The sequence below is a fragment of the Dicentrarchus labrax genome, unplaced genomic scaffold (assembly GCF_905237075.1).
Source record: "Dicentrarchus labrax unplaced genomic scaffold, dlabrax2021, whole genome shotgun sequence".
In the NCBI taxonomy this organism is placed as follows: domain Eukaryota; kingdom Metazoa; phylum Chordata; class Actinopteri; family Moronidae; genus Dicentrarchus; species Dicentrarchus labrax.
The window spans coordinates 10,808,804-10,820,336 of record NW_026136705.1 but is presented as its reverse complement, the minus strand read 5'-3'; the positions used below and the strand labels follow the sequence as shown (position 1 = coordinate 10,820,336).

The following is an 11,533-nucleotide window of genomic DNA, read 5'->3' as shown; positions in this document are numbered from 1 at the left end:
AGCTGCTATAGTCTCATCTGTAAACACTTACGATCAAGTCTCAAAGTGTACAGTTCGTTTCTGCTTCTGCAAAAGGCCATGCAGGAAACAGCGGGGTGAAAAAAAATGTGACAGGGCAGAATTAAAGAAACAGAATAGAAAAACGACTGCAACCAGACTCTGGAAATACTTGCAAGAGATGAACAAATACAGTAAAAAAAAAACTGATGTCACCGCTTTGTGAAAATGTCACATAAATGAGGCGGTCCACAGCTCCATATACAGTGGTGCATGCTGGATAGACAGACATGCTGTGCTACCTGTGATTCTTTCTTGGGTTCTGGTGCAGGCTGAGCAGAGACCAGTTCTGCTGGAGCATCCTCTGGTAAGGCCTGCAGGAAGTTGGAGGGCACTAAGCCCCTGTGTCCATTCAAGTCTCCCTGGAGGAAGAATACGACATTAAATCATAAGGGCGGCTTCTAACATCAAGGCTGTAATTCAACTAAATCCATGCTCTGCAGGTTTTTATTTCATTGTTACAGACAACAGAAATGCCTACTTTCTGAAAACCTTGTCACACATTAACTTTGTTACTTATATCACTGTATAAGAATAATATATTATAGAAATGCAACAATTAGTCAATCAACAGCAAATGAATCAACAACTATTTTGACAACCAATTAAATGTTTTTCAAGCAAAATGCAAAAAATATTTGATGGTTCCAGGTTCTCAAATGTAAGAATTTGATGCTTTTCTTGGTCTTAGTCAGAGTAAATAGAATATTTTGGGGTTGTGGTTTGACAAACCAAGACATCTGAAGATGTTACATTGCGCTTTAAGAAATAATAATGCACATTTTTCACTGTTTTCTGATGTTTTACAGACCAAACGATGAATCTAGTTATCTAATTATCTTAATGATGAAATTATGAAAATAACTGTTAGCTGCACCCCTACTATACGGCTACTATTGTTATCATTGTATTTTTATATTATATGTTATATGGCTTTCTTTTCAATTCCTGTTATTTATATGTACATCACAGTATTATATTATTACTATATAGTGTATGTATATTACATATACTGCACATATATTATACCATGGTACCATGGTATGCCAACCGCCCAAGGGGCCAGTTTTGCTTTATTTGGTTGTTCTTGGCTGACCTGTGGCCCTGCTACGGTATACTTGTGGCTCAGCTTGTGGTAAAGAGGAGCGGACTGCCCAAGTGAAATCATCCCATGTGGTATGTGGGGCAGATGAAAGAGTTGGGTGTGGCCCAGATTTGGGCCAAAGCAATTCTGCTATCTGGGTATCATATATAATCTATATTTTTTATATATTATGTATATTATATTTATTATTCACTTTAATACGTATAGTGTAATCTACTGTAAATATTGTATATAGTTGTATATAGTCTCTCTCTAATTTTCTTCATTTATTTTTTAAAATTGTATTTATTTCATTCAAAATCTTATCATATGTAGATCTGACCACTTCAAATTCTAGAGTTCTGCCAACACTTACGTAGAAGAAGCCATCTTCGTCCATGTCACCAAACACGTGTATGATGTCTCCTGCACTGAAGGTCAGCTCAGCCTGAATATATAAAAAACGAGTCAGATAATGAGCAAAAACTACTACAACACATATAGTACTTTATCTCAAAAAAATATATCACGCATGTGCAGGTCTGACCTCTATGTCGGTGTTGGGGGAGCTCTCTCGTGGATCATAATCAAAGATGGCGACCATCCTGCGAGCTCCTGGGGCCAGGTTCCCCACAGCTGGAGCAGCAGCAGCAGTCTGGCTGGGATCTGTCAGTCAAACAGAGAGGGACAAACAGTCTGACATCCTGATAATTAGAGGACTAACACGTCTCTGCAATTCCAATCAGCTCATCGGCATGCAGCTCAACGTGTCTGCATGTCACTCAGCGTCATGCTAAGCTGAGGAAAAGTCACACCACTGCAGTCAAACAACACATGAAAATAAAAATGAAAACAACAGGAGATTAGCAGTGACAGTTAGCATTTCTATTCAGATGTGCTGCTGTTTTTAATCATCAATCAAAGCAAACATTTGCTGTGGAATGAAGACTGTACTGAACTCTGCAAAACCGTTAGTAAAAATGAAGACAACAGAAATGATTTGATGATTAAATGATGCAACTTGAACTGTGAAATGAAAAGAGTTAAGAAAAGGACTGCTTGACATTTAGTACTGGGGTATTATGAAGAACGTAAGAACACAAGATATTAGATTTGGTACTTTATGCTACCAGTTTTATTATTTCCTTTAACTTTCATCATTTAAAAACCCTAAGAAAGTGCATTTTGTTTAACATCCTTTATTGAGGATCTTTAAAGAAGGTCAAACGTCGTCACTATACCTCCAAATAATCAAACAGTCCTTTATAAGGATGAGCCCCGGGTTTATCAGCAGCTAAAACACAGTCCTCTTGTGTGCAACCATTAATAAACAGAGGTCAAAGGTAATGGAAAGTAAACACATGCTGTCCCCCAGTGGACACTGACGTGGTCGTCGGATCATGCGGGTGCAAGCAGAGAGGCAGAGGGCCAAAGCGCTAACTACAAACCTTGGCTGGAGGAGTCTACGCTCTCCTCCCAGAGTGCTGCAGACTCCACTGGAAGAGACAGGGCGAGGGAAAAGGGCATAAGCACAATCACAAAATGATGAGAATAATCCTGTCTGAAGTTACAGTATGTCTCATCACACCGCAGTTCACAAAGTCAAAGATGGAGATCAGAGGGGATGGATGCTTCAACAAGTGAACTTTAGGTGATCATGTAATGCATTTGTGACATGGGAGCAGAATACTGGCACTTTTTTCTCAATCAATAAGCGACATGCTGCCACATTCTGCTGCTATGTCTGCACTGCATTACATCAATAGCCAATGGAAGCTGACAGGACTGACTCAGTACTCATGTATTGGCATTTTTACATTTGTGAAGCTGTCAAAATCAAAAGTGAACCTGTGGAAAGATGAAGTTACTCTGGGGAGCCTATGAGCACTAATAAAGAAAGTTTGGACTTAAGTTTGGTCTTAATTATAGAAAATGAAACTACTGCAGCTACTAATGCTGGGAAGTTGTCTGGTTTAATTACTACAGTAGCTGACCTAAAAATCCCCCCTGGTCTCTGAGTGAGAAGCAGCAACTGAAAGCTCAAGTGAAAGAGACAGAAAGAGAAGCAAACCAGAGAAGAGAATAAAGGAGAGAGGTGGGAAGCCGCAATCTGCAGCGAGACACACCTTTCTTGGATCGTCTCGGTTTCGGCGGTGGAACAGGGCGACGCGGAAGCTGTGCATGTGTGCGAGTGCCTTTATGGAGTTTTAGAAAGGAAAACCAAAAATAAAAATAAAAATAAAAAATTGAAACCAAAAAGAAACACAGAGGTGCAATTTTTGAGAGAAGCAGACTGGACAAAGTAGACAATGAAAAGCCAGTGAAGAGCAATTTAAAAATGACAACCAGTGAGCAGCAGACACAGCAGTGAGAACAAGTGGAAGGGAAAAGGTTAAACCATCTGCAAATACCGCTCTGGGTAGAAAGCAGGAAACAGAAGCAAAGACTTTGCTGGGTGGCTCGCTACCACTCACCACAGGCAAACACTTTGACTTGAGTTTATGTTTTTAGACACCTGCTTGAAATGCAGTCAGTGACTGAGAATAGATGGTTATGATTTCCTTAATAGCAACACAGTGAACAAGAACCCATATATACATACAAAGTAGAGCCTCAGGGAACATTTTTGGGTCCATTTAAATGTATTTGAACCAAAATGTAATCTGATCTGATGAGGGCTTTCATTGTGCTTCCTGTTACGTTAAAAGATCAACAGGCCAATCCAAGTCTCATCTGGAAAACAGCTTTTTGAAAGTGTCGCTTTACACAGCCGGCCAATGTGAAGGCCAGGAAAGTAAAATGAACTGAATGATGGATATTTTCGGTGTGGATTCTGCAACACATGTGCTGCTATTTTCACTTCCCACTTAAACATGAACAGCGGTGAAATCATGAGTAAAACATTACAAATTACACCTATGGTAAAGGATGTCAAAATGTACCAATCTGTAACTCTAACAGAACTGCTAAACCTCAGAGTGACAGTTTCACCTACCTATCTTCTCCATGGAGGCCGCTGTAGACAAGAAGCCCTGCTGCAGGAGCTGCTGCCGGGTCTCCTCATCCTCCACCTGGATCTCAGACACCATGTTACATGGCACAAAGCCCAGACGACCACCAGACTCTCCTCGGTAGAACCCGTCTGGGTCTTTATCTCCGTAAACCTGAGGAGAGGGGTGTAAAAATGTATCTACTTTAATGGAATGAGGTCAACTCTAATGCCTCTTTCACACGCTTCTGTAACATTGCTGACTTCATATATATATATATATATATATATATACACACACACACACACACACACACACACACACAATATATATGTATACATAGAGTGTAAGCTGTGTGGGGACGTACTTTGATGATCTGTCCTTCAGTGAATGGCAGCTCTTCCTCAGCAGCATCAGGATTGGGTGACATAGTGGCAGGATCGTAAGGGAAGAGGGCCACAAAGATACGTATATCACTGTCTCCTTTCACCTTTGACGAATCAACCCCACCTGCAATCACACACACACAGTGACAATGCTTAATTTGCCAACAAGGGGCATAAGGAACACGACTGCCATCATTAAATGATGCGTGTTCTCAGCTGAATGATTCACACATTCCTTTTGTTTAGAGCTCTGGTTGTATTAAGACCCCCGCACTAAATGAGTAACCTCTTGAAAGTATTTCTATAGGTTTAACAAGTCTGGCTTGTTGCTTAAAACAAATAATATATAATTCTTTGTGTTCATGTTTGCATTGTTCTATATAGATTTTTGCCTCAATGCAATTCATTTTTCTTTTGCCTTGTAAACTTTGTCTTTATAACATTTTTATTGTCACTACTATTACACTACTTCGCACACAAGCCATGCATAGCTTGCAATGAGTTCTGCAAACAGTACAGCCAGCATGCCCCTCCCCCACTGCCCACCAACTGCAGTGCCTCTCTGAGCAGTTTTCGCCGAGCACAGGCATGTCCTTAAAAGAGGTAATCAAGCTAAACCACTGATCCTAAGCTGTGTGAGCCGTTTGACAAACGTGCACCCGTTCATGATCTGCAGCAAGCAAGCCACGGGGGAAACAGTGTTTGACCCACTCTCTAATCTAAATCTGAGGACGTTTAATGACGACACACAAGCTTACATACAAAAAGAAGGTGGAATGTCATGCAAAGCAGCAATTCAATTTGACTTAAAGCACTGTCCAAAGCATACCAACATAGTTATGACACCGGTGTGGCTGATGTGTCGCCTATTCGACTACGAGCAAAACATTTGAAGAGCTGTAGCGAGACTTTAAGCTGCACCAAAGAGACGTGTTCTCTATCTCATTAGGGAGAATCAGCCCATCTGTGGCAAAAGTCACGGGCAGAGAACTTGCACACTTTCACATCCTCACTGATATTCTAGTAGATAGGACAGAACTTCTCACTGCTCCCTTCCTCTATCTATGCGCACGTGTACACTTATGCATTTGTGTGTGTAGTCAACTGTGCACCCACGCATATACCAGAAAGGTCAGGTTTACTGAATGAGTGCGTGGCCTGTGTCATCACAACAGGAACTGAGAAGAAAAGGAAGAGAGCGGGAGAAGATGATGAGAGGGGGCTCAAACGTCCACACTGCAGGCCGTTTCTTTGCTGGCTAATCGAGGTTACTATTTTAATGTCTGTCACTTCCTCCTGTCATGACAAGCCACTTTGGGTTAAGCCGGTTCTCAGCTTAGCAGGCTCTCTCCCTCTTCTTCACTGCAACTATAGCACCTCCTCCTCCCTGACCCTCTCCCCTCCCTCCCTTCCTACACAAGGTGCTAATCTGACTACCATCATGTGTGAGAACTGCCAACAGAAAGCACAGGTGTTTTCAGCGTCGCAGCATACATTTCCACTGCATGTTTTAGTAAGAGGAAACCAGGAAAACAAAAGAGGAAAGAGTCTCTGACCTTTGAGTTGCCTGGTCTGCAAGCATGCTGGTTTAGAAGAAAGCTCAGCCTGGGCTCCCCACGACGGACCTGCATCAGCTGGAGGGATTTGGCTGGAGTCCTGCTCAACATACAGAAAAAGAAACAAGACAATAAGACAAACGTGTAATACAGAAACACATTCACTACTGGGGAGGAGAGGACACCTGTTCATTTTTTAAAACAATAATCTATGTTTCAGCTAATGCTAATCCATCTGAGTTACTTGTCATGTCAGTAAAGATGGAGACCTCATGAAAAACAAAAAAAAAACCCAGGGGTTTCTATCATTCTACTGTTTCAACATACATATGTTCCTTTTTTGTTTTGTGGTGGTGGTGCAGACACAGACCAAAGCACATCCACTGTAAGCTAATGCAGGACAAGGCAGCACTGACTAGTTTAAGACAAGCGCTGAGTGGTTTCCAAGGTGCAGTCAGCCAGAGGGAGAACAGATTCAGATACGCTGATGGCTGACACAAAATCTTATGCAGATTACAAGTCTGGAGCCACTGGGTGATGAAGGTTTAAACTTGTTTTTGCCACATCTTGGCAACTTGATTAATGTGCCATTATTAAATAAAATACTATATATTGCACTCACAAAATGTGCCATAAAATGTACCACCTAACCTCCCTCTGTCCACTGCAGTGAGGATGATGGAAACGTAGATCTACTGAGCAATGGAGTTAAGTGATATCCACTAAAGGACTCAGAGGGTTAGATCCACACTGCTACGGGGAGGAGGAGGGAGCAGGACAACGCACCCGTTGTAGCTGGCCTGCAGGAACATTTACCAGTGGATCGGCCTTCAGCCCACGGCGGTGAATAGGTCTGCAGGGCTCCATTTGAGCCCCCTCTACCCACCACTCAGAACTCATCTGCTCTGTCACCACCTCCCTGGGACCGTACTCCACGGGCTCCTCGTTGTCATCTGTGCCGTACTCTACGTCAATCTCCACCCCGCGACTGACAGGGGACCTCAGAGTCGGTACTGTTTTGCTGACTGGGTAGGGTCTTGGCGGGGTAAGACCATAGCCGGGGTTGGCTGCCGCGGCAACAGCCATCTGACTCCTGAGCATGGCCTCCCTCCTAAGGCGGTCCCCTAGCCCTCTGAGCAGTACTCTTTCTTTGCTGTTGGGGGTCGGCTGGGGAGGACAGCGGGCCGAGACCCGCCTGCTGGTGCGACCCTCATATAAACTCATGTCTTCTTCTTCAGGGTAACTGATGGTGTCAACTGTATCTGCGTAGTGCACCCTATGCTGTGTCTTAGGCTTGACCTGCAAGGGTCCATGCCTGAGTAAAGGCTCTTTGGTAAGAGATCTGGGATCCCTGTTGTAGTGGTGATGGTGAGGGGGAGCGTGTGGGTTGGGGTGATGTGAGTGGTGCTGGGGGGCATGATGGAGGCGTTCTGAGTCTCTGGGGTGAACACGGCTGGACCTGGGCCGAGGCTGACTGTGGATGAAATGCTCTTCCTGACTGCTATCTTCCTCCTCTGTCACCTCAGGAATGATGAACAGCTGCTTGTTGTGGCAGACCTGAGGAGGCAACTTTAGAATCCTCTCAAGAACGTCCTCATCACTGTCTGGGGTCTCCAACTTGCGTGACTACAAGGGCCACAGGTCAAAGCGAGTAAGAATGGGTTGGTGGCAATGGGATATCATATCGTTCAGTGAAAATAAGGGAAGTGCAGACAAAACAAAGGACAACCCGGTGATGCAGAGGAAAGAGAAAAGAAAGAGGAAGAAAAAACAAAAACAATCTCAATCATGCATGATCAAAAATATGACTGAGAAACGAGGACAATGACAAGACAAACTGAAAGAAGCATACTGAATCAAACTAATCCCACAAAGTGCCTGTGCAAATGTGGGTACACTACATGGCTAGAAAATATCTAGTTACTCATTCCTTTACCCTGTTAGCTCCAACGTGGTAGCCTCTGCCCTGTGCTTCACCAAGGTGGTCAGAGTAAAGATCCTCCTCCTCCTCCTCCAGGATGTCAGACAGATCTGAACGACTGTTGTCTGCATGGTACTGGTCACTGGAAGGCTCCACAAGCCCTCTGCCATAACTCTGCAAAGAAATGTACATTTCATATCCTCATTAGTCATTCCATTGAATATTGAGCAAAATAAATAAATCTGCAAGTTAACCAATAACATGTTGCTGATACTAATGCACACATTAAACAAAGCTATACTGCAGAATTAAATATAGAACATGGCTGGGCTTTGTACGGTCTTCTGGCTTTGTCCCAAGGCATATACTTGTGAAATATACTTATCAACTAAATAAGTATATTTAATCAGAGTGTCTGCAGGGTGCATCTCAACTAGACCACATATTTTAATACCACAGCAGCAGGGACAACATGGCCCAGAATTTTTTATTATTATTTCACAGTTTCAGTATTTCTCAGCAGTATAAAACAATCATTCCTAATGATATAATTAATGTAATTAACCTGGAAAACCAGCAGGAAATATTCAGCTCTGCTGGCGCTGACTGAAACTCCTGCAACAATCCCACTTCATTTACAGGCTTACAACTGACTCCTCTACGCCTACGTGCTGTATAGATTTTTGTAACGAAGACTAAGTAAGTAGGTGTCAACAAATTGGGGCTGACCTGCTGTGTCCTACAGTATGCTGGCTCTTGGTCCTGTCTCAAGAACTCCTCAATGGACACCAAGCGTGTGTTCTCTCGCTCCTCCTCTACCTCGGACTCCAGCGGTGAAGTGCAGGGGGGCTGGAGGAGGTTAGTGCCCTGAAGGTTAAGGAGTTCTGTGATCGGGGCTTTGGGTGGGGAAGGGATGCGCTCAGGTGTCCTGAGCTTGGCACTGGACTCCTCAATGAACTCTGTGATAGATGGGAAAGGACGTATTGATCCAGGGCTGTCGGTGTCTCTGCGCTGCTCCAACACTGCTGTTGCTGCTGCCGTCACTAGTGATTGTGTAGGTGCTGGTGATGCTACTGGGGATGGTTGTGGTGCTGAGCTGGTGGGGGAGGTCACGTTAACCTGAAGATGAGAGACACTGTCAGTACAACACTGTCTAATTAACTTCAAGGACAGTCTGACAATGTGGGCCCCCCATTAGACGAAACTGAGAAAACTATTATTTCTGAGCAGCTTTATGGAAGTTTGTTTGCGATTGGCAATATCCACGGAAAGAGTAATATTTCACTGAGCTGTGACTCAGAAAAAGATTACAAATTTTGATGCAAACGTGTCACTCAGGGCCCAGACTACCTTAATTGGCTCCATGAGCTGTATGTCACAGCCTGTGTTGATAAGCTCACCAATCTACAATAACTAACTTGTTGTTCTTTTTAATACACCAAAACTCTCCCTCCCTCTCATCTCATGAACTACCTTTGCCTCAAATCTCTCTCTCAGTATCCTCCCTTAAGCTTTCCCACTCCCCCCTGGAGACGACACCTCACAGTTTGAAAACCTCTGATCTAGAAAAATAAACAAGTTGTGGCCTCTTATATGTGCAAAGATGGCAGAGTGAGGATTACCATTGGATTAATGGTGGAGGCTACTGGTAATGTGGCCTCACACACAGCCAAGGCAGCACCAGACGAGGGGTTGGCCCAGGCCTGCACATATGAGGCAGATGAGAGAAGACCTTCTGAGTGGAGAGCATGAGGAGTGTTGGCAGCAACCTCCACTGTGAGGCCAGCGATGTGTGTGTCTGATGGCAAACTGCTGGGCAGCATGGAGACTTTGGCAGCAGAGTTCCCGTAGGACCGTGGTGAGGGCAGGTTACTGGATTCTGCAGGAGTGCAGGGTAGGGGTGGCACAACTGGGGTGGTGATAGCTGGACCTGCCATGATGGCGGCGAGCTTGGAGGGCACATTGACTGGAAAAGAGTCACAGGACTCCCCATGGGCGGACATGGTGCGGACAGTGAGATCCTGAGCTGCCTGCAGGGACTGGATCTGAGAGGGGCCCAGCAGGGCACTGCCGGCTGTTGGGGAAGACACCTCCAGCACCTTGGATAGGAGAATGACAGGTGTGTTTTTAAAATGGCCATGTCACATGGACATCATAAAACCGTATGCCAGCTTACAAAATCCCATAGAAAGATAGATATACACTGAAATTAAACAATAACAAAATGCTTGGTTGAAAGGAAAGTCCCACAGAAAATTCCACGTTCTTGCCTTTTTCTTGTCAGCATATATAGTGTATCCAGTGACACGGACTCCGTTGGAGGTCCCTGCCGCATCTATTGTGACTGGCAGCCAGCTGATGAGGGCAATCCCCGGGGAGGGACCGTGCTCCAGCTGTACATCCAGAGGAGCATCAGGTGGACCTGTAGGAATTGAAAGCATCATACCACAGCCAGTGGCAGGCACAAGGTGAGAAATGTTTTCATATTAATATAGTATATAATGTTTTAATAATAATATAATATATTAATATTCACTCAATGATGAAAACAAAACAAGGCTTGGGATACGAAATAATTATCACAATGGGCACAAGATTCTACCAAGAAAAAATCTAATACTACTTAAGAAATTTAGAAACCATATACCTGGGTTCCCAGACTGTGGGCATGAAACTTTGAGCAAAAGCAAATTTGAATGATCATTTAGAGAAATACAACTCAAATCTAATATGACACTCATCACAAGTATGCATCTTACAGGCCTACGGTTTATTCATGAAAATTATGAATGACTGTTAACTGGGAGGAGCAGAATGGAAATGCCGTACCACGAACTGACATCAAATGATGTTTGGGATCAAAAACTCAACGCAGAGCTTCCTCATTTACATGGATTTCCAATTCATTGAGCCTCCGCTCCAGGTAGTAAAATGTCAAACAAAAGGGAAAAGTGCACTTCAAGATGAAGGAAAGAACAACTTGCCACGATAAAAGAACCCTACTTCTCTCAAAATCATGTCATGAGTAGGAATATTTGATCAGTTGGTGTGGTAGAGGATGGCATCTGTCATGGCCAATCGAATCACATATTTTCCTTCCCTTTGAAGAAATGCATTCAGGGCCAAGGTGCTTTGGCTATTTAATAAAACAGAGGTACGTCAGAGTAGCACAAAAGCAGCTCTCATGAATAAACTGATGTCCTTGTGTGGGAGGCACAGAATCCCCACTACTGAATATAAAATATCTTAATTTGGACACATTGGGTTAATATGAAAGTGTGTTCTTCTAATTTAAGAGGTGCGTTTGTCTTTGAGAGAGGTCGCCTACAGACAGTCCCTCACATTAATGGTGGAAGTGACCGCCTCAACAATCCCGACCAGCAGTGCTACTGTCTATTAAATCACCAAACACCATAGCCACGTGTGCAAACTGTTAGAATTACAAATCTTTCCAGGAAATTGCTCATCATATTATCCACACAAAGCTTTGGAAAGCTTCTGAATAGGATCTCGGCTCTCTTTCTTACACACATACACAC

General features: G+C 43.6%; 1 protein-coding gene across 15 annotated transcripts in view; it reads right to left on the bottom strand.

Annotated features, from left to right (window-relative positions):
* LOC127363603 (peripheral-type benzodiazepine receptor-associated protein 1-like) overlaps window positions 1-11,533 on the bottom strand; it is a 63,976-nt gene that overhangs the window by 3,975 nt on the left and 48,468 nt on the right. For 5 of the 15 annotated variants that reach the window (XM_051400291.1, XM_051400299.1, XM_051400293.1 and 2 more), the window contains 14 exons: window positions 10,642-10,668; window positions 10,265-10,416; window positions 9,617-10,093; window positions 8,724-9,113; window positions 8,010-8,168; window positions 6,860-7,699; window positions 6,074-6,173; window positions 4,499-4,641; window positions 4,137-4,305; window positions 3,268-3,336; window positions 2,590-2,637; window positions 1,689-1,807; window positions 1,518-1,589; window positions 300-419 (listed from right to left, as the gene is read on the bottom strand). In XM_051400291.1, the coding sequence (XP_051256251.1) occupies window positions 300-419; window positions 1,518-1,589; window positions 1,689-1,807; window positions 2,590-2,637; window positions 3,268-3,336; window positions 4,137-4,305; window positions 4,499-4,641; window positions 6,074-6,173; window positions 6,860-7,699; window positions 8,010-8,168; window positions 8,724-9,113; window positions 9,617-10,093; window positions 10,265-10,416; window positions 10,642-10,668 (2,885 nt within the window). Of the gene's footprint in view, window positions 1-31; window positions 67-299; window positions 420-1,517; window positions 1,590-1,688; window positions 1,808-2,589; window positions 2,638-3,267; window positions 3,337-4,136; window positions 4,306-4,498; window positions 4,642-6,073; window positions 6,174-6,859; window positions 7,700-8,009; window positions 8,169-8,723; window positions 9,114-9,616; window positions 10,094-10,264; window positions 10,417-10,641; window positions 10,669-11,533 lie in introns of all 15 variants that reach the window. The other 10 variants (XM_051400294.1, XM_051400307.1, XM_051400301.1 and 7 more) reach the window with 9 other exon arrangements.